General features: G+C 41.4%; 1 protein-coding gene across 1 annotated transcript in view; it reads left to right on the top strand.

The window, feature by feature from the left end:
• The window catches only part of ZW10 (zw10 kinetochore protein), a 727,093-nt gene that overhangs the window by 545,973 nt on the left and 157,849 nt on the right, over positions 1–23,271 (top strand). The window contains exon 13 of the mRNA XM_044081067.1: positions 10,183–10,313. Within this exon, the coding sequence (XP_043937002.1) occupies positions 10,183–10,313 (131 nt within the window). The remainder of the gene's footprint in view (positions 1–10,182; positions 10,314–23,271) is intronic.

The following is a 23,271-nucleotide window of genomic DNA, read 5'->3' as shown; positions in this document are numbered from 1 at the left end:
CGTGGAATCGGCTTCTGATTTACCTTCTGCTCAGGCAGTTTCTCAGGAATTATCTGACACTATCCCCTTGGATATCTCCACCCCTGCACGTGGAGCTGCTAGGCCTCCTGCAGCCATGTCCATTAAGGCTTTTGCCAGGGCTAAAGCAGCTAAAACTACTAAATCTGTGCCTGCTAAGACCCCCTCTCACAGGCCTAGCTCTAGTTCACAAATGCTTAGTCTAGCAGAGGATCTCATTTCTTTAATCCGGGGATCCCAATCTCACACAGACAGGGCCTCTCACCCACCTCCAGAGAAGAGGCCTAGAGCAGAGCCCCCTGAACCAGTTTCTACAGATGATTCCGCTGATGATTCAGATAATACTAACCCTCCAGAGGCTTCTTTCTCCCCTTATGAAGACTCTGATGCTGAAGAGTCCATCCCTTCTGCCTCTCCGCCTGAGGAATTTTCCTTTGGGGAAACCTTGCATGCTATGAGGGAACAATTTCAGTGGCAGGGCCAGGATTTCTCAGACTCTAGGAAGAGGCTTAGAACCTTTCTGCATTTACCACAACATAGGCCTTTAGCCATTCCTCCAGTTCTCTCTGTTGTAGATGATGCATTTAATGATGCTTGTACTGCTCCTGATTCACTTCCACCGGCCCCTGCTAAGCCCGATAGGTACTACAGGGTTCGGATACTCATCACCATTTGTATAAAGCTCCTTTTGCAGATCCGAGACTATCTCCCAGGGTCCTAAGGCTGTAGCAGCTACCTCTGCCAAAACCCCTCCCTCTGAAAGGGAATCCAGGTCCTTAGAGAGATGGGGTAAAAGTTTACACTTCTGCAACTCTTTCAGCTAGAGCATTGAACTGTCAATTCCACATGATCCAGTATCAAGAATTTATGCTAGACCAGTTAACCAAAAAGTTGTCCTCAGATGAACCATTAGACAAAAAATCTGTTCAGGAAATGGTACATAACATTCAGCAGGTCAGAAACCATTCCTTAAAATGCGGCTATGATGCACTGGAAGCTTCCTTCAGATCAGCCATGACTGGCACAGTTATCAGAAGGCATGCATGGTTAAAAGAGCAGGCCTTACCAGACCATGTGAAATCCAAATTACTAGATGCTCCCATGGACAAGATCAATTTGTTTGGCTCTCCTGCACAACAGGTGCTCAAGAAGATGGAAGAGAAGGCAAAATCTGTCCAAACAGTAAAAGATTTCTTACAGGTCCAACCTCCAAGGTTTAGCAGGAATTGGCCCTCCAAGAATTGGTCCTTTCCCGACTCCTCCAGAGCCCAGAGAGGCAGGAATAGGCGTTCAAGAGGTGCCTACAGGGGACGCCAGTGGCAGGGTAGCAACCAGCGAGGTGCAGCCACGGACACAGCCACCACCACTACTACAGGACAATCACAGTGACTTGGTTCTAGCACCGCCTACCAGGGAACAACTAAAAGCACCCTTGGGCGGGAAGCTAGCTTTATTTTCAGTAAACTGGCATTACATCACAAGAGACAAGTGAATTTTGCTGACAATAGACCAAGGTTACAGGTTTCACTTCCATACTCTACCAGGGAAGAGAGGAATGCCAAACCTACCTCCAAATCAAAAGGCAGATGCTCTAAAAAAAATATCTCAATTATTAAAAATGAGAGCTGTGGAAAAGGTACCATCTATGGGGCAAGGACAGGGATTTTACTCCAGACTCTTCCTGGTACCAAGAAAAGAAAGCAAATGGAGACCTATTCTCAACATGTCCGCTTTAAACACATTCCTCATTGTTCCAAAATTCAAAATGCTGACCCTACAGCAGCTTCTTCCCATGCTGGGCAAGGAGTCTTGGCTGGTAACTCTAGATCTCAAGGAGGCATACCTGCACGTCCCCATATGACCAAATTGCAGAAGATACCTCAGATTTCTTGCAGGATCAGAGCATTATCAATTCTCAGCATTGCCCTTTGGCTTATCTACTGCGCCCAGAGTGTTCACGAAATGCCTGGCATCAGTAATTGCTCATTGCAGGCTCCAGGGAATCCAAATCTACCCCTACCTGGACAACTGCCTGATACAAGCGGACAACAAAATCAAGTTAGCAGAAGACTTGAAAAGGGTCATTTACCTACTACAAGCCCTGGGATACACAGTCAATATAAACAAGTCAAGGCTGATACCATCCCAAAGGATAACCTTCTTGGGTGCAGAGCTGGACACATCGAAGCAAATGGCATTCCTAACAGTAGAAAAACAGGAGCAACTTCCTCTATACTTCTTGGCATTAACAAAGCAGAACCATCTAACAGCAAGAAAAGTCCTGCAAGCCTTGGGTTTCATGGCATCCTGCATAATATTGGTTCCACATGCCAGACTGCATATGAGAAAGCTACAGTGGTACCTAAGGAATTTATGGTCTCAGCACAAGCACAGCCTAGAAACCCAAATTCCAATAATTCCATGCCTGAAGCAAGAATTCCAATGGTGGGCTCAGGCCTGTCAATCAAACAAAGGATTATCCTTCCACAACACTCAACCAAGCCAAACCATTACCATGGACGCCTCAGACCTCGGTTGGGGGGCCCACATGCTAGACAAGTGCATACAAGGCTTATGGACTCAAGACCAGCTGCACCTACACATAAATCAAAAGGAAATGCTGGCAGTAAAACTGGCAATTCAGACTTTCAGACCATTTCTTCGACAAGGTCAACTGTTGATATGGACAGACAACACCACAGTTATGTGGTACATCAACAAACAGGGAGGCACACATTCGTACCCTCTATGCCGGATGGCAATGGATCTCTGGAATGTGGCCCTGAGTTACAACGTTCAGTTACAAGCAATTTTTGTACCAGGAAAAGAAAACATTTTAGCAGACATACTAAGCAGGACTACCACGGATGCCCACGAATGGATGCTGCATCCGGACATCTTCAAAACCATTACAAGAAAATGGGGACTCCCTCAAATAGACTTATTTGCATCCCCACGCAATCACCAACTAAAGAAATTCTGCACAAGGACGTACCACCCACTTGCTTGGAAGGTGGACTCCCTATCTTTCAGTTGGAAAAACCTGACAGCATATGCATTCCCACCACTTCCTTTGATGCACAAGGTGCTATTGAAGATCAAGGAGGACCGTCCAAGGATCATCCTGATAGCTCCAGACTGGCCAAGACAACATTGGTACCCATTACTGAGGAGCATGTCTCGGGAACAAATATGGCACCTACCCCTTGTTCCCTTGCTGTTAACACAGAACAACTACAACACCCTGCATCCAAACCTGAAAACACTGCAGCTAACTGCCTGGAACATTGCATAAGAACAAATAACCCAAATTTATCCCAAAGGGTAAAAGACATTATCTTGGAGGCTCGCAGACCCTCAACAAGAAAAAAATATTCAGCAAAATGGAAAAGATATTTTATTTGGAGTACTGCAAAAGGAGAAAATGTGTCACTGGTAAACATAGCCAACATCCTGGAATACTTGGCAGAGCTCTTCCACAAAGGCCTGTCCTATTCTTCCATCAAGATTCATGCATCAGCTATTTCAGCAGAATACGACTTGGATCCTCCAGTCTTCTCACATCCTCTGCTCAGGCAGTTTCTGAGAGGAATTAAAAATGTAAAACCGCCTAGGAAGCCACCATTACCAGCATGGGACTTGAACTTTGTGCTAGAAAAATTGACACTTCCTCCTTTCGAACCAGCAGCAACAGCAGAATTACAATACTTATCATGGAAAACTGCTTTCCTGTTGGCAATCACTTCAGCAAGAAGGGTATCTGAGCTACAGGCACTAATGGCAGTACAGCCCTTCCTGATCTTCCACCAAGATAGTGTATCCATGAGAACTAATCCTACTTTTATGCCTAAGGTGGTCTCCAGAGTATCTTTGAATCAGGCTATCCACCTACCTACATTCTTCCCCAACCCTCAGAACAGGGGAGAAAGGCTGTTGCATACCTTGGATGTGCATAGACAATTACGCTACTACCTGGACAGGACCAAGGGCAATAGGAAAACTGACCAGCTACTGGTAGCATATGCAACAGGAATGGAAGGGAAAGCAATTTCAAAACAGACAATCTCTAAGTGGATAGGAAATTGCATTAGATTTTGTTACTCCTACCATGGAAAGAAAACTCCAGAAAACATCAGGCCTCACTCTACAAGGGCTACAGCCACTACCACAGCTTTTCTACGAGGAGTGGCTACCAAAGACATTTTAGAGGCTGCTACTTGGAGCTCCGTGCATACATTTGCCAAGCATTATAATTTACCTTTATACTCCAGATCCCGAGCAGGTTTTGCCACTGCTGTTTTGCAAGGGATCTTAACTACACCATAATTTTATTTCTCCTCCTCCCCAGTTTTGCTATGGTATTCTACCCATTTGTAAGGACTGCAGATGCATCCTTGAAGGACATAGTACAGTTTTGTACCTACCATCAATGTAGATGTCCGATAGGAATGCATCTGCAGTCAGGATTACCCACCCTCCTTCCCCTCTGTGGTACTCCTAGGGTATTTGCCCATCTTGTAGCTAGCTGGGGGAATCTATTATGGTGTATTTGTTTGTATATATGTACATACATGCCTATTTTTTGTTTGCTCTCTACTATTTGGAATCATTTGCATTTATCCAAATTTAGCCTTCCTAGAGGGCACCTGGCATCTGGGGCAAGAAACACTGAGGAAAATGACGTCGGCTGATGCCTTTATACCCGAATAACTGCAGCTATGACGTCGGGTGAAGTGCGACACCAGCCGAGGCCAGACCCAGACTTTGGAATCCGGCCGACCGAAGGGCTGCCTGACGACAGGACAACCCATTTGTAAGGACTGCAGATGCATTCCTATCGGACATCTACATTTATGGTAGGTACAAAACTGTACTTTTTCAGTGGTTGAAGTACAGTTTATGAAGGTATTTAGAAGTAAGATCAGTGGTGTATTAAAGTAAACAGAACAATGGCGGCAAATCAGTTGACCAGAGTACTAAACATTTGTACATTTATTATGGTAACAGTGTGTAATGTCGATAAAGTATATCCTGTTCCAGGTACTATTCACCTGATAGGTAGCTGCTGTACTGGAATACATTTGTAACACAGCCAAGTTGTTTTTTGGCCTTTCCTAGAAACCTCCTTGTTGGAGCAGCTGAATGTCCAAATAGCATCTGCTCAATATATGGTAATATCGGCAGCACATGTCTAATTTCTGCAAACAGCCTAGTTTGATATGGTTCCCTAGATGGCGGATATCCAGTTATGTTATTTTGCTAAATGCTAATTTATAATGTGATCAATTAGTCAGTAAGTAAAATTAAACTGTGTCATATCTTTGGTTGTGGTGGTGGTAGGGGTTCAGTCAATGCTTCTTGGCAATATGTTGTTTAGTGCCAAGCTATGAGGTCTGTGGCAAATTCAGTGATTTGGCAGTATGTTATTTTTAAAATCCTGATGGATGAGTTGGCTGCTGTGAAAACAACACGTTCGATAGAATGGGAAAGAGGGTTTCGTTGCCCATTGTGAGTCTTGACATTTAAATTTTTTCATCTTTATTTTTAAATATATTTTTATTGTTTTTCTGTATTACAATTCTGACATGAAGCTGTTTACTTAATGAGATTACAAAACTGCACACATTCACCTTATTCTGTAAAAGTCTTTAAACTGTGAAGTAGTACTGCCATTATTTTTTTACGCTTTTTACCTATAAAACCTATTCTTCCTCCCCTATGCCAACCAGTTAGAGCCCCTATCGCCTTTGTATCTTTCATTCATAGTCTTTTTTTCCATGTCAACTGTTTATCATTGCCTTTATGTACATGTAAGTGCCCCCCACACACACACACATTCACATACACACAGCAGCAGTTTGCATTTCTCTCTTGTAGTCCTTTCCACATCTTGGAACCAACTATTCAAGGTTGACATTTGCTCTACTTTAAATTTCTGGTAGTTCGTTGCATTGCAAACAGCAAAAACCTTGTTGAAGCACAAACCAGATAGCTGTGGGTCTCAGAGCTGCTGTTACCTTATCAGTAAATGTTCTGACTCTTCTACCCAGTATCTTTGAGAATCTACAGCGGATATGAAGTTTACACACCCTTGTTAAAAATGCCAGGTTTTTGTGATATAAAAAAATGAGACCACAGTAAATAATTTCAAAACTTTTTCCCACCTTTAATGTGACCTATAACCTGTGCAATTCAATTGAAAAACAAACACATTTAATTACAGCATTCAGTCTTCTTGGGCACACACCTCCCATCAATTAGAGAGAGTCTGATTAACCCCAAATAAAGTTCAGCTGCCCTAGTAGGTTTTTCCTGACATTTACTCAGTTGCCTGCTGCAGCAAAAGCCATGGTTCGCAGAGAGCTTACAAAGCATCAAAGGGATCTCATTGTTGAAATGTATCAGTCAGGAGAAGGGTACAAAAAATTTCCACAGCATTGGCTATACCATGGAACACAGTGAAGACAGTCATCAAAAAGTGGAGAAAATATGGGACAACAGTGATGTTGCAAAGAACTGGACACCCCTCCAAACTGATGAAAAGACAAGATGGAAACTGGTCAGGGAGGCTGCCAAGAGCCCTACAACAGCACTGAAGGAGCTGCAGGAATTTCTGGCAAGTACTGGTTGTGTACTACATTTGATAATCTCCCGTATTCTACATGTCTGGGCTATGGGGTAGGGTTGTAAGACGGAAGCCTTTTCTTACACAGAAAAACATCCAGGCTCGGCTAAAATTTGCAAAACAGTACATCAAGTCTCCCAAAAGCATGTGGGAAAATGTGTTATGGTCTAATGAGACAAAGGTTGAACTTTTTGGCTACAATTCCAAAAGGTATGCTTGGCACAAACACAACACTTTGCATCACCAGAAGAACACTATCCCCACAGTGAAGCATGGTGGTGGCAGTATCATGGTTTAAGGTTGCTTTTCTTCAGTTGGAACTGGGGCTTTAGTCAAGGTGGAGGGAATTATGAAAAGTTCCAAATACCAGTCACTTTTGACCCAAAACCTTCAAGCTTCTGCTAGAAAGCTGAAGATGAAGAGGAATTTCTTCTTTCAACACGTCAGTGACCCCAGGCATACATCCAAATCAACAAAAGAATGGCTTCATCAGAAGAAAATTATAGTTCTGGAATGACCCAGCCAGAGCCCAGACCTAAATCCAATAGAAAATCTGTGGGGTGACCTAAAGAGGGCTGTGCGCAAGAGATCCCCTCACAATCTGACAGATTTAGAGTGCCTTTGCAAGGAAGAGTGGGCAAATATTACCAAGTCAAGATGTGCCATGCTGATAGACTCCTACCCAAGAAGACTGACTCCTACCCAAGAAGACTGAATGCTGTAATTAAATCAAAAGGTGCTTCAAAAAAGTATTAGTTTAAGGGTGGGCACACTTTTGCAACCAGCTTATTGTACGTTTTTTATTTTTTCCCCTAACAGATTTGTTTGTTTTTCAGTTGAATTGTACAGGTTATAGGTCACATTAAAGGTAGGAAAAGTTTTGAAATGATTTATTGTGGTCTCATTTTTTTATATCACAAAAATCTGGCATTTTAACAGGGGTGTGTGCACTTTTTATGTCCTCTGTATAATGAATGTGTGACAGAGAAACAAAATACTATCTAATTCTGTATTTCTTGTGCCTGATTAATATTGCAAGTCATTGAGACCTTGCTTTAGAAGCAGAAACTCTTCTGAAAAAATAGCCATGTCTTTGTGGAAATGCTGCCCCCTTGGCTAGGATAGGGGTTAGTTTGGTAGATATTGAAAGGTTTAATGAGCCAGTAACATCCCATAAAGGAAAGTATACACTTGATTCGTTTAGATGTCTGACCAGTTCTCACAGAGTCAAGGAACCATCAGATATACATCTTCATCATTATTTTTTTAACTAGTTGCTCAGCATTATTTCTTGAGCTGAGCAGGGTATACCGGACTTCCCCATCCTCAACAGTATTTTCCTTCTATCCCTGCAGAATGTGGGTTGGAGACTGGCATAATGGTTAAGGTATTTACCTTATAGACACAAGATGCAGGGTTTGATTCTGACATGGGGTAATTGGCTAGGCTTAAGGCAATCTACCCTTGTGGGTCATTTTTATATCTGTGAACCTATGAAACTAAGAATCTCCCAGCAGTCTAAGGCAATATGAGAGATAAAATCCGTACAGTGTGTTCTTGATGTGTCCTACCAGTGAGCTGAGTGTTGTCACTTCCCTTCCACCGAAGGAACTGCCAGGGGTATCCTCAGCAGTGCCCAAAACACTCCAGTGGACTTCTCAAAATAGAGGACCAGTGGATTATATCCACTGCTGTTACAGTACAGCCACCATATAATCATAGATGTTAAGTTGTCTATCTCGCCTTCATTCTTGCTGGTTGGGTTCGAAGCCGATCCTCAGCTCCGACTCGGCCATCTTCAAAAGCTCGAGAGCTGCATACTGGCTCGAGGCCACCCCATATCCCATGATGCCTGGCGCTAGATACCCAGATCTCATTTGCCGCTTCTACTGCGAGGTTGTCTACTGGCTCAGGTCGTATATTTTCATTATTTAATCGTTTTTGATAAAAATTGATAGCTTGTTAGTGTAGATTGTTTATACTAGTTAATCTTTATATATATATATATATATATATATATATATATATATATATATATATACATTTGTAGTTTTCTTTTTCAAACCTTCCCCTATCCCTTCAGAAAACTCGTTTTAGTTAGAGAGTTTTCCCCTCCCCCCTCTCTCTCTCTTTTCTGAAATAGCCGTTTAAGTTAGAGGCTAACCTATTTTTCTTTTAAAAAAAAAAAAAGAGGGATAAAGAATTGCCTGTTAAACCAAAAGGTCACTCCACTAGAGCTTTAGCCACTTCTGTGGCCTTTCAGGCTAGGTTGCCCATGGAATCTATTTGTGCTGAGGCTACATGGGCCAACCCACATACTTTCATTTCGCATTATAAGTTGGATTTGGTTTCCAGGAACAGAGCTGATTTTGGTTCCACTGTTCTGAAGAGTTTGTTCCGATGAGCCACCCAGGTTTTTAGGTGCTAGGGATGCTGTCCCAACCAGCAAGAATGAAGGCGAGATAGACAACTTAACATAAAGAAGTTATGTACCTACCATAACTTTCCATGTTAGTTGTCGTCTTCTCGCCTTCTTTCTTGCGTCCCACCCTCCATCCCCCTATCCTTGTAGACCAAGAAGAGTTCCTTATAGTTTTTTGTTCGCTGGCTGAGTCTTCTCTGGCTATTCCTTTCTGTCTAGTAGCCTCTCTGGAGGTTTTATATATTTCAGGATAGGATCCTTTCCTTTATTATGTCTGCAGTTAGTCTTACCAAACAAGATCTGGGTATCTAGCGCCAGGCATCATGGGATATGGGGTAGCCTCGAGCCAGTATGCAGCTGTCGAGCTTTTGAAGATGGCCGAGTCGGAGGCGAGGATCGGCTCCAAACCCAACCAGCAAGAAAGAAGGCGAGAAGAAGACAACTAACATGGAACGTTATGGTCGGTACATAACTTTTTTTTATGTAAATCAGTAACTGCTATGTACCAGTCTGGACTCATTTAACATATGTTGTGAGAAATCTACTAGCAAACAGTCCAAACACAAGGAAGTATGTTGTGTGTGGCAGAGCTCTCACTTACCCTTACAGCCTTAAAGGAAACTGTTGAAGAGAATCTGAAACTGATATTTATTGTGATACAGCTTGCATCCGAAATTAGTTGCTCAAGAGAAATGTTATATTTATTACATATGTATTGCAGGTGGTTGCTCGGTTATTGATAGTCAATGTCAGATCATCATGTCCATGACAAAGAGCTGCTTTAACGAGAAATGTGGAAGAGTGCTCAGAACAATAAACTTCACTACAGCTCAGTAAAAAAAAAGATTGTAATCACCCACCCCCTCCAAACAGAGGTCTTTGCATACCAAATTGTTGCATTTGTGATACTGGCTGGCGTTTGGTCATACCACTGAACCTTATCTTTTGCTTGTGCTGAATTGACAGATACCGTAGTTGCTTCACAATGCAAGTAATTTGTTTAATAATGCTAGAACTGAACTGTTCATCATTTCTTGCCCACGAGTACATGATTAAATATAGTTAGTTTTTTAATATATGCTGTTTTCTGAAATTACTGTCTATTAATCTTGTTCAGGAACAGAATGTTTTTTGGCTCAGATGCGTACCCAAAAAGCTGAGCTGCTGGAGAGATTATCAAGTGTGAAAAATTTTTCAAACCTGGATGAAGAAGATAATTACATGGTTGCAAATAAAGCTGTGAGACAGGTGAGGTGTTGAAAGCCATTCTTTGTATAAAAAACATTGTTCTGTACACAGGGTGGTGGAGTGTTTGCAGAACTATGGCTGTCATTGCTTTACGATGTTTAAAGAATAAAATTGTAATATAAGTTGGTTAAGTTCTATATTAAACTTTCTTGAACTGACATAACTTCATCAGCTACTGGTCTGAGATGGTCATTTAAGAGTAGGCATGATCACTGATGCACATAGCAGACTGGGTTACATCAAGGACAGTGTAGTATATCACTAAACCAAAACAGACCAAACTGTACCACAACGCAGCAGGTCAGCCCAGAGGTATACCCAAGAACACACAGGAGATAATTTCACTGATTTATTAAAATACTTGAAAGGATTTAGCGCTTTCATTAAAATACTTCTTCAGAATAAATGCACATCACCAAAAAAAATCCTTAAATACCTTCCCCCTTACAATCAATTGTCCAATAAAAACGCTCCCTTAATAAATACATTAAATTCATCTGCTCAAGGTTTTTTTAAAAAAATACACACACATATAAATCTCATACAGGTTATAACAATATGCACCCATTTCAAACTAATGCACTAGTGTTAAAATTAATTTTAACTTGTACAATATATGATTTGAGTTTTAAAACACTGGAAATAGACAAACCCTCATTAAGACTGGGGGGGGGGGTAGTAGTGGCATTTAATCTAATCTGCCAACATAACTCCTTTTCCTCTAGAATATCCTCCCACGGTCCCCCCCTCAGGTCCTTTGTTACACACTGTAACATGAAAAAAACAAAACAATGATCCCTATGCTCCAAAACATGTCTGTCTGGGGCATTCCTATGTTGCCCCATCCTGATATCCAAACCATGTTCATATGCTCTCTAAATTTTCTTTTGTTTTTTCCAACATAGAAGTGTTCGCATTTTTGACACCTAGCCAAATAAATCACTCCCATAGAGTTGTAGTTACTATGGACCTTGGACCAAATTTCATGTTATTAACCCAAACATGGTCCCCTTCCATAATAACCTTACATTATGTACAACACCCACACTTGTAAGTTCACCATTTTTTATTACTATGAATGGGGCCACAATCCAAGGTCACATGTTCCAAAATGTTCTTCAGGGTCCTACCCCTTCTGTATACCACCCGGGGTACATCTCCAAGAATATTAGCCACTTCCTTGAACTGCGAGAAAATATGCCAATATTTGTACAAAATGTCTTTAATCATATAAGCCTCAGCACAAAATTCAGTGATAAAGGTCCCTTGGGCATCCTATTTTCCTTTGAAACTTCCCACAACAATATCCCCTATTCAGGTGATAGAAGAGTGGATAATGGGCGCTATTTCACCTCTTTCCCTTCTCATTTTGATATTTTCATAGACCTCAGTCACCATTTCCTTGGGGTAACCCCTACAAATGAACATATTGCCCACCGTATTGCATTCCTGTAAAAATTCCTCCCAAGCAGATACCATACGGGCCAGACAAATATGCTGGCCCTTCACTATACCAAGCTTCTGGTGTAAAGGGTAGTTACTCTCATAATGCAGAATGCTGTTACTATATGTGGGTTTCCGATATATGGAGCTGACCCACTTTTACTCATTCTGATCTTTAGATATGGAAACATCTCGACAATTAATAGTATGAAAGTCATGCACATAGGTAAATTTTAAGGAGGGGGAAGAAGAATTCAAATAATCCATGGAACCCCCTATTTCCTCCACTGTTCTATCCCACACAATAAAAATATTTTCAAGGAAATGGAGATATAATTTCCAGGGTTTAATTTCAAAATGTTTAAATAAAATGTACCTTTCCCATTGTAGTAAAATTATGTTAACAAAAATGGTGGCACAAGCGGCCCCCATCTCAACCCCCTTCCTTTGCCTAAAGTATTGACCCTCCAGCTACACATAATTATGTTTCAAAACCAACTCTATACAGAGTACCAGGACATTGACTGTATTATTATTAAAAGAAGTGCATTCACACAAAAAATCATTAAACTTTTTAACCCCAATTCATGGGGGATTACATTAAAAAGTTCCACCACATCAATGGTTAGAAACACATAGCTTTTAGAGTATTCAGCATTTCTCATTTTTAGTAAAAAATCCCAAGAGTCTTTACAAATATGTTCAAAGGGCTCCAGGCATTTTTTTTCAACATGATATCCACATACTTTCCCAGGGGGTGGGTTTTAGATTTTCTAGCTTTAACAGCAGTTCTCATAGGTGGGCTAGTTGTAATTTTGTGCATTTTGGGGATTCTAAATATACATGGTACCACCGGGTATACCACTCGAAAATAGCCAGATAAGTCCCTGGGATATTTCTACTTCATCCGCCATATCTTGTAGATAAAAAACTATTCTGTGATATGCTAGATTAATCACATTAATGAATGTTTCCTCATATAGTTCACTGCTGGAAACATGACACAACATTCTGTTGACATAATCATCCCAGTTCATAATAACTACCACACCCCCTTTGTCAGGTTTCATGACTCTTAGGCCTTTATTCCTTGACACTTCTCTTAACAACTGTAATTCCTGGCTATTGAGGTTTCCTTCCTTAGGAAAACCCCCTACCATCAAATTCCTAAACTCAAATTCAAAGAGCTTTTCAAAAATAATCAAAGGTAAAGGCAAGGGAGGGTTAAACGTACTGCTGCATTTTAAAACTTACCCAATCCACCTATTTCACCTTTGAACAAGATCTTAAAGTTAAGCTTTCTTACAAAAAGCTTCAAGTCAATAATCAGTTTATCAATTCTGAAACTGGCTGAGGGTCCAGAAAGTTCCCCCGTACTCAGCAAATTTGCATGTTCGATGCTACATTGGTAATCACTAAAATTATATACCACAAAGTCACTTGTTTTGTTGTGAATGGTGGTAATATCTTCTGTACCAATTTCCTCAGACCCCGTAGAAAAATCCAGAGAGACGAGAGAATCCTCTGTCTCCCATTCTGGCCATAAATTCGCTGTTCCTGCCGATAGGCACATTGATTGTGCCATCATGGGTTGTAATTCCCCCCATTCTGCTTGTCTCTCTGATTTCGGATCCTCTCCAACCTTCTGGGTACATTCTCTTGACTCACTCCTAAAGGGACTTCCGCATGGATTTGGTTATCTGACCTCATTTGTCCCTCCTCTTCACATCGATCATCGTGTCCACCATTCCTACTGGTTCCAGGGGGCTTAGGATACGCCCTACCTTCCGCGTATGCAACGCTGTCTCGTTCAAACTTTCTTTCCATGTTATTTTTTATTTTCATGATGTCACGATCCACCCTTTTAAAAATGTCCATATATTCATTTTTGTGTTGCGAAAAAAGTAAGTCATTCATTATGATACAGTCCAGTCTCTCAGCTTCACAAACTAAGGCATCAATCCGTTTGATTATATTTGACCAGGCATTCCAACAGTTCACAACCATGCCTGTCAAATAACAAAATCAGTTCTTCATAAAATGGGCTACCAGCTTTAACCCCATTAGGGAAATTCCATGAACGAAGCCCCTTGGGAATTTGTTTTACTTTGACGCACTCCCATAGGTAAATGTTCTCTAATTGAAGTTTCTTACGTTTAAAGATGGATTGCTCAAAGGAAATAAGTGACTTATTTCCAGTTTGGGGCTCATCATTTGTTGTAGATGCATCAAAAGGCATTGTTCCATTAAACCACTGTTTAAAGTTAGGTACCATACCTTGTTCATTGTTTAAGTTGTTACTTAAGGAGATAGTTGGCAAACTGGTTCTTTGTGCAGCAGTCAACAGACAGGATAGCGTTTGCCGAAACCCATTTTCAGCCCTACCTAGACGATCACACTGTTGTTGAATCATGTTAACTCCTGTACCAGTTGTGTTAAAAGTCCCACACTCTGGGTAATTCTCTCCACTTCACTTGGTTCAACCTCTGGTCCAGGCATGCCGTATTCAGTGACACAAAACTAGGTAACCTCAAAACTAAAACAGACCAGACTGTACCACGACACAGCAGGTCAGCCCAAAGGTATACCTAAGAACACACACGAGATAATTTCACTGATTTATTAAAATACTTGAAAGGATTGAGCGCTTTCGTAAAAAAATTTTCTTCAGAATCAATAAACATCACCAAAAAACTATCCTTAAATACCTTCCCCACTACAATCAATTGTCCAATAAAAACTCTTCCTTAATTAATACATTAAATTCAACTCTTCAGGGTTTTTTTTTAAAAAAAAAAAAACACACACATATATAAATCTCATACAGGTTACAACAATATGCACCCATTTCAAACTAATGCACTAGTGTTTAAATGTGATTTAACTTATACAATGTGTGTGTTATTGGGTATACCTCTGGGCTGACCAGCTGTGTCGTGGTACAGTGTAGTATATACCCGTAATTGAGGCTTAACTTGAACAGTTGTATTTCCTGTTACCCCAGCACTAGATCAAGCATTTTGGATTGCATGTGTCTGTGCCTGTATATAAAAATACACTGAGGGACTTGATCAAGGAAGCTTCTTGTAAAATACAGGTGATATCAAGCTTTACAGCAAATGTTGTGCTTCTAGCATTTTTTAAACAAACAAAAAAAATCTTGGTACTTGCGTATTATCGCAACCAGATTTTCGCGGTTGCGAAATTTTTCCTGTTTATGAGTAGACAGGTTAATTAAACTGGAAACAGAAGTGGAAGCAAGTAAGGAATACTGTGGCATGCACTGCATGAGGCAGGGAGAGGAATAACTGCCAATTTTTTAACTCCTGCCTGGCGTGTCTCACTTGGCCGATGAACTCTGCACTGCAACAGCACATGACAGATCCTGCCTTCCTGATCACAAGCACAGCAAAGGCAACTTAACCAGGAGTATGTCGTATGAATGTTCATGGCCAGTAGTCAAGTGTTACTGTTTCCCACTGTTGACATTTGTCCGTTAATGCCGTACAAATGTCAGAAAATCTGTTTGCTTTTACAATGAAGGATGTTTTAGCAAGGGTTAACAAACCAAACTGAAAATTGTCAGTGTTGCTGTTGAAGTATGCACTTTACTGCCGGCATGGGTGGTGCTATCTCTTCCCTGCATTAACATGTATATTTGAACCTTTAGTACAAAGTCAGCTATACCCTTTCAATTCCCCTTCAACTCTTTGTCTGGAATTCAGACATGATTGCACTTTCTGTCATTGACAGGTTTTTTTTAACCTGACATGCATTTTACTGGCAGCATGTGTGCTGCTAATTCATTTCTGCATTAACTGTATACATAAAGGTGTATACGTGAACCTCAAGAAATATAGAAACATTCTCAAGGAATTACAGCAGGTTTACACCGCTCAGTTACTATCAAATGTCAGCTTAACCCTTTCAATCCCCCTTGAACTTAACTCTTTCAATTCCCATTGAACTTTTTTGCCGTACTTCAGGCGACAATACATTATGTGTTAGTGGTAGTTGTTTCATCTTTTAGACAGCAGCCCTGACAATCGAAGCATGCGTGTGTAATACATGGCAAAACAGAGGGAAGACTGGTGCAATTGTTTTCCTTCCAGACTTGAATCAAAATTTATTATTCATTAGTTCTTCTTCTTCAATTTATTAGTAAACATGTAAAAAAAAACAGTTTAGGGTGTTTTCTGCAGTAGTTCTTATTATGGCATGTGATTTTCGCAGCTGCGAAAATCTGGTTGCGATAATATGTAAGTACCAAAATGTTTATTGATTTATCCCTTATGAAATTAGCAATCATGGATTTATGTAAAAGAAAACAAACCATATCAGTTTATTGTACTTTTACAAATAAACACAGCTGGAGTTTTCAATTTAGCATATCAGTAAGTCTGTTGCTTCAGTGTTTTCCTGCTTTGTTTTCTACAATTCTGTTTTTATTGTATTCTGATTGAAGCATTTGAGAGCCTGTTGAAGTATGTACTTCAGTTAGAATTGGTAATTTTATTTTTTTTTTCTTTTGTATGGTACTGCATCAACACAGCTGTTTTAGAGTCATTGGATGATTTACACTTGATTTCTCTATAAGGATTACAAAGAAAGTTGACTCGTCAGAATGGGATTTTATGTTCAGATTTTGAGTAATGGTTTCACATAATGCAGTGCTGCAATGCGTTAACATCTGCATACGTGCAGAGTAGAAAATATTTTCCTAAGAGAAGTGATGTCAGTTTTATAATTAAATAATTTATTTATTTTTGTAAGATTGTAGATTGAATTGCAATATTTTGTATGCAACATGGAAGCTTGGAGTAAATGAGTGTATCATCTCATTTTTAACAAGTTTGGAGGCATTGAGTATATCCTCTTAATTTTAGATAGCGCTTCGTTTTCCGTCTCTTGCTGCATCCTTTTATTGGAAGATCTCCATGTAACTCTTGCTTTTTAATTCCTTCCATTCAATGTCTGTATCCTATGCCCTGCCATTCAGACATAATGTGAAAGCTAGTAACATAATGTGAAAGCTAGTAGATTTTCTAAGGTCCATCAGATTTAGGACTGGTATGCCAACTGCACTTTGTGTAGGCAGTCTTAGTAGGCTTATTGACAAGTATACATCTTGTTATGGGCTTCTTTAAGGTAGGGCTCTAGTTGTTTTGCCATTTTGAGTAAACAAAGTGTATAAGGCAGAGCCATATCTAGGATGAGTTGAAGGGCACAGCTGCGACAGGTGCAAATTTGCAAGAGGCACAGTCATCAGTTGCTGATGGCGCATGAATGCAGTATGGGCATTCTTTTAGGAAACTGGGGATACTGCAGCTTTGTAAATAAATCCAGGTACTGCATTCATCACTGTTGTAAAGATCGTAACTATAAGTTTGAGTGGGAAGACTTTTTGTGTTTATTTCTTGGTCCTTAACTTTGCCAGATGATGTAGATGTGGCTCTGGTACAGGTTGAAGCATGCTTATCGGAGGGAAATATTAATATCCCAACAGTCCTTCACATGTAAGAGGTTATTCAGAACACCCTTCTGATTTGTACAGTTTGCATTTCCTTAATGACAGCGACAGGGTTAACAGTTTCATGGTAATGTGTTTTTGATCATGTTTTATGAAACATTCTGGGATGTTTGAAATTAACCCTCCACCTCTCCCAGTTCATACATAGCTCTTAGTACTGGCAAAAACAATTTAAAAGAACCTCTTTAAATATTGTCATCAAACATTGTCTTGCTCTCAGGGCTATGTATTGGATCTTTTCTTCTTGTTTTGTGCCCTTCTAGAAGAATGCAGAAACCTAAAATTCTTTACCATGTTTTGCAGTGTTGTTGATAGGCATTCCACTTCGGAGAATAAGGTCAAAGGACATTTTTGCTAAATAGCTCTCTCTCTCTCTCCGATTGCATGATCAAGCTAGGCATAGTCTAGAGTACTTGTAAAACTTCAGACTTTGTCTGGTTTTTAAAATTACTGATAGATGTAAACAAGACATTTTAGCAAGCAAAAAATGTTTTTTTTAAAGTAGCACAGCATGTTACACTTGCCAGAAAGTACCTACAAGAGGAGTTAAGTACATTATCAAGGATGGTTTAATACATCTCGACCAAGGTAAAGCTGACTGTATAAAGACTTCATTCTGTATTGACTGAACCACAAAGATCACTGTATGAGGACTTAATTATTCCTCTCTGCCGCTGTCTCCAGGGCAAATCTGTTCAGACAAAGAGGATTCTCTCTCACCAGATTCCCTATCGAGGAAGCTTCTTTTGGGAAGACTGTACATAACATGATCAAACACTTTGAATGACAATCCGTGCAAATCTCTGATGTTCAGAAGAAGTATTACACTGTTTTGGAGATGTATAGCCTTGCTCTTTCTCTAGTCCCTCCTGTTCCTGAGGCTTTCCAGGATACCTTCCAGTTCACCTCTTCTGCACCTGATTCTCAACCACCGACATCTAAGACACCAGACAGGTTTTACAGGGTGCCTGATGATCTAAAACACTTATACAAGAATCCAGTGGAAGACCCATCTGCATTATAGGTTCATAGCTAGGTACTAGCCTATTTACCTGAAGGCATTTATAAGCCTAGCCGGAACGTGTTGGCTTTTGCCACTCCCTTAGATTAGTTCCCTGTGCGTCTGTCCAGCAGAGCCATTGAAGTGATCCCTGGGGTAAACTTTCTGTTTCCCATCCGCTCATCAAGGTTTCTCTTTAAGAGGGTTAGCGAGGAGCTCTGCCTAAAGTAGATTGGAATCTTGTTCCAGAGCATGGAAAGTCTCTGGGACAGGAAACTATCCCTCCAGTGCATCCTACTTATTGTTGTGGTGAGGTTTAGATCCCTGGAGCGTGTGGATCGAGGGGATATGGTTTTCTTTATGTGGAGCATGTCCATCAATTCTGGGTTGGACATGGCTTTGTATGTCAGGCAGAGATCACCTCTGAGTAGGCGGTATGCAACTGAGTACAGCTGGAGTTTCTTCATTCGAGCTGCATAGGGCACCTGCTTGAGGCCAGTGATCCTCTTGGTGAGGTACTTCTGTGGTCTTCCCAGTTGTTGCAGGTGTCTTGTAAGGTACATCCCAAATGGGGCATTGTACTCTATGATGGGTCTGATGAGTGATGCATAGAGGGGCCCAATGACCTCTTTCGATCTGGATGCAAACCCTTTTGTGATTAGGTGGGCCACATAGAAGGATTTTCTAACCACTTTGGAAATGTGATTATCAAAGGAGAGGTTACTATCTACTTGGGTCCCCAGATCCCTTATTACGTCTTCTGTATTTAGTGGGCTACCACCTATGTGGTAGTTTGTGGGTACTTTTTTTCCAAAGGGAATGACTATGCACTTTTTGGCATTTAGCTTGAGGCCGTGGTTTTGACACCAGGTATCTGTCTCAGTGAGACCCTTTTGGAGGATGTCTGTGTCAGCCGGTGAGTCAGTTATAGACCCTAGTTTGCAGTCGTCTGCGAACTTCATCAGCCATAGTCCTCCTGTGCTTGCCTGTACCTCTCAGAAGTATATTCTGAACAGGAGGGGTCCTAGGACTGAGCCCTGGGGAATGCCACTTTTAACCGGTTTAGAGTCCAACCTAGATCCCGCAACTCTTACCATGTAGGTTCTGTCCGTGAGCCAGTTGGCAAAACATCTCGTGATGTAGGGGTTTATGTTCAGGCTGGTGAGCTTGTCTATAATACCTGAGTTGGGAATGGTGTCGAAGGCCTTTGCAAGGTCTAGGTAGGCTGTGTGGACCACCTTTCCCTCATCTATAGCCTTGGTAACTGTCTCAAAGAAGTCCACCAGGTTTAGGAGGCATGATCTGCCCTTAACAAAGCCGAACTGGGTGCGGTCCAGTGTTTGGAGGTTTCCAATGTCACTGTTAATGAGATCCATGATGATGCACTTCATAGCTTTGCAGACCAAGCTAGTCAGGCTTATAGGGCGATAGTTCCCGGGGGCCATTGTGGCTCCACCTTTGTGGAGTGGAATAACTGTTGCTGTGCGCCACTCTGTGGGCACGTAGCCTGTGGAGAGGCTGAGTTTAAACAGTGTGTTTAGGTGAGGGGTTAGTTCATCTTTGAGCTTGTGTAGGATGCAACCTGGGACACCGTTCGGTCCCATTGATGTGTTTTTGGCTTTTGAGAGGGCTGTTTTAACCTGAGTGTCTGTGAGTTCAGGGGCACTACATTCTACTGGTATAGTTATGGGCTCTTTTGGGGGTGAGAAGGGGATGACGTTTGCACTGAACCTGTCTGCCAGGATGTTGTCTATATCGGTCAGTTCAGTGTATTTTGTGCCATTTTGCACCAACTCTGAGCAGATCTGAGAATTGCCACTTAGATTCTTGACATAGCTAAAGAATGTCTTGTGGTTATCTTTGGAGTCCATGGCAATTTTTCTTTCAAGGCTAGCCTTGGATGATTTTATGAGGGAACATAGTTTCTTGCGGATACTGATCAGGGATGTCTTCCCTTCTTGGGATTTTACTCTTCTGTACTAGTTTCCTCCTTCTGTTGCATAGCTTGTTTATGGCAGGGGTCCACCAGACTGGTTTCCTTTTCTTGGAGGAGTGAGTCTTGGTTTTGTTTGGGATAGCACGATCCATGCATTCTTGCAGGTGCCCGTAGAGTGCATTAGTAAAGGATTTTGCAGCTTGGACAGCGTTATCCTTTAACAAGGGGGCTTTGAAACCTCCCACCTCGATTTCTTAAGTAACGTGAAGTTTGCTTTTGAAAAGTTTTTCACGCTGGTTTCTTTGACCGGAGGTGGTGGCGGAATATGGATATCCAGAGTGATTAATTTATGGTCAGACCTAACCAGTGAGGGGTTGACCTCCGGTGTGGAACACTGGTCGCCCATGTTGGTGATGACCAGGTCCCATATGTTGTCATCTCTGGTGGGGGTGTTGACCAGTTGATCCAGGGCGTTTGAGTTTATAAATTCTAGGAAATGTTGGGCAAGGGAGTTTGTACTTGAGTAGTTCTCCCAGTTAATGTTTGGGTAATTGAAATCACCCAATATCAGGGTGTTTGGTAGGATCATTATGTTTCCCAGTGTTTCCAGGAATGCGGAGTGGGGGTCCTGGGACATGGTGGGTGATCTGTAGCAAGCTGTAATTTGAATAGCAGTTTTGCCCATTGTTAGTTGCACGTAGATGATCTCTGAAGCATTGTGCTATACCACTAACCTGGAGGTGTGGGTATTCTTGATGAATATGGATACTCCCCCGCCTTTTGTATTTCGGTCTGGGTTTTGTGGCCAAAATGTATGGTATGAGATGTAGCCTGGTAGTGCTGGGGTGCTCTCTGGAGCATTAAACCAGGTTTCTATTACTGCATATATATCGATTTTCTACATACTGAGGAGTGCCTCAACTGCATGCATTTTGAGGTTTAGACTTCTGGCATTGAGTAGCATTACCCTCAGTTTTTTGTTACTTGTGCTATTTACAGCGGTGGGTTTGTCTTTTGAGCCTTGCCTAAAAAAGGCATTATGGGGGTAGCAAGAGCCTTGGCCAGTATTTGAAAGCCTAAGAGTGACAGGTGGAAGCCGTCTCTAGCGAAGCAGCGTGGCTTGTCAAGCATGTCATCCCAGGCTGACAGACACTGGATCCCCTTTGAATGACACCCAAATCTTAGCCAATTGTTGAAATTGATAATTTTTCCTCTATACCGTGGTATCATTCTTGGTGAGGGCAGGATGCTACTCATGGTCAGGGTCATACCGGCCTGGGCTACGTGATCAGAGAGCTCCTCCATGTCTCTTTTCGTGTAGTCCAGGGAAGGTATGGCTCAGGTCATTCACACCAACATGGACAATGACAGAGTCATATTTGTACTTGTTCTGGAGTGACCTGAGTGCTTGTGTTATGTGGCGGATCCTGGCACCTGACAGGCAGCTAACAGTAACCTTCTCCGTGTGCAGCCTAGTGAGTGGGACGTCAGTGTGCCTGACTATAGAGTCACTTATTACTTGTGTGTTGGGTATGTTATTTTGCCTTAAGGGCTGTGATTGTGTGGCACACTTGTTTTGTGAAGTATGTGTTTCATGGTTTGTTGTGTTGGGGGGGTGGAGGTTGCTTGGATGTCTGCTTTGGAGGGCTCTGTTGCTTCTGCACATTTTTATTTAGAGCCTCCGAGTATGTTTTCGTGTATTTATGTGTGTTTTTTGCCGGTGCTGGTTTCATAGGTCTGTGTGAGACTGGTGGTGTAATGCAAGTAATTCCCTTCTCCTCTTGACTGCCTGGTCCAGTCTTGGGTTGAGAGAGCTTAGCCTGCAGTTTGGCTGTATAATTGCATCTCTCGCATGTATTAGTGTTTGGTGGAAGGAGGAGAGGGTTGTCTGTGTACATGAGACAATTGTAACATTACCTCAAAATGCCCAGATTCACCAGTTGGACCGGAGAGTACACCTGAAACTGCCATTTGGACAGGCCTGGATAGGTACAGTGAACTGTTTTACTGATTGGCTGGTAAGGTCGAATAGAGAGCCTTGTCCTTCTCTAAAGTATTGGGGGGGGGTGTCTAGTGCTAAGGTTTATTAGTGCTTGCTATGAGTTTTGAGCAAGTGCCGGTATGAGAATTGAATGGTTTGAGTGCTTAAGTTGGAAGTTTGTCTAGTTCCAAGGGAAAAATTGAAGAGTAGACTTTGTGGAGCCGGGAATAGTTATACCCTAGCTAACCGGCGCTGCCCGGCACGCAAATGCGGGTTTTATATCAGGGAAATGAGAGAGATAGAAATTAGCCCAAAATGGCCAATAAACTACTAATTTCTGGGTTGAAACCACTCCTCCAGGGACAGATAGGCTCAAAGCTCCCTCTCTCACAGTGAACGGAGAAATTTCCTTCTATCCAAGTAAGGTATGGGCAAACACAGAAACTTGTAACACAGCCCTGAATTCAGCACTAACCTGAAAACTGGACTATACTAGCTTAGAAAGGTCGGAAAACAAGTATATTCTTTTTGTTTTGTTTTTTTTTTTCATAAAATAAAGCAGATACAATCAAAAAACACTTTAAATGCACAGACATTGCTATCACACATGAGTGTGTAGCCTACAACAGTTAAACAGGTAATTTAAACACAAAAATGACTTTTTTAAAGAGCAGGCAGTAAATAAGTACAATATGTAGCTGAAACAAGCTTTTTAAATCACAGAAACTCTAGAAAATCGGCGTTTTAGGCAGAATTAGCTAAAGGCAGCAAGAAAATGCAGAAAAATGATACTTAATCATTCCAAAGCCTCTCTTTTGTTTCTCTGCTTCTGTAGAACTCTGCAGGCCACCAGGCAGGAGCTTGCTGAGCTGTATACTAGCATAAAAACCTTGCAAATGCGGGTTTTATAGCAGGGAATTGAAAGAGATAGAAATTATCCCACAATGGCCAATAAACTACTAATTTCTGGGCTGAAACCACTCCTCCAAGGACAGATAGGCTGCTCAAAGCTCCCTCTCTCACAGTGAACAGAGAAACTTCCTTCTATCCAAGTAAGGTATGGGCAAA

The sequence above is a fragment of the Protopterus annectens genome, chromosome 8.part0, assembly GCF_019279795.1.
Source record: "Protopterus annectens isolate FY-2018-M chromosome 8.part0, PAN1.0, whole genome shotgun sequence".
NCBI classification, from domain to species: domain Eukaryota; kingdom Metazoa; phylum Chordata; order Ceratodontiformes; family Protopteridae; genus Protopterus; species Protopterus annectens.
This window is presented reverse-complemented; position numbering and strand designations above follow the sequence as displayed.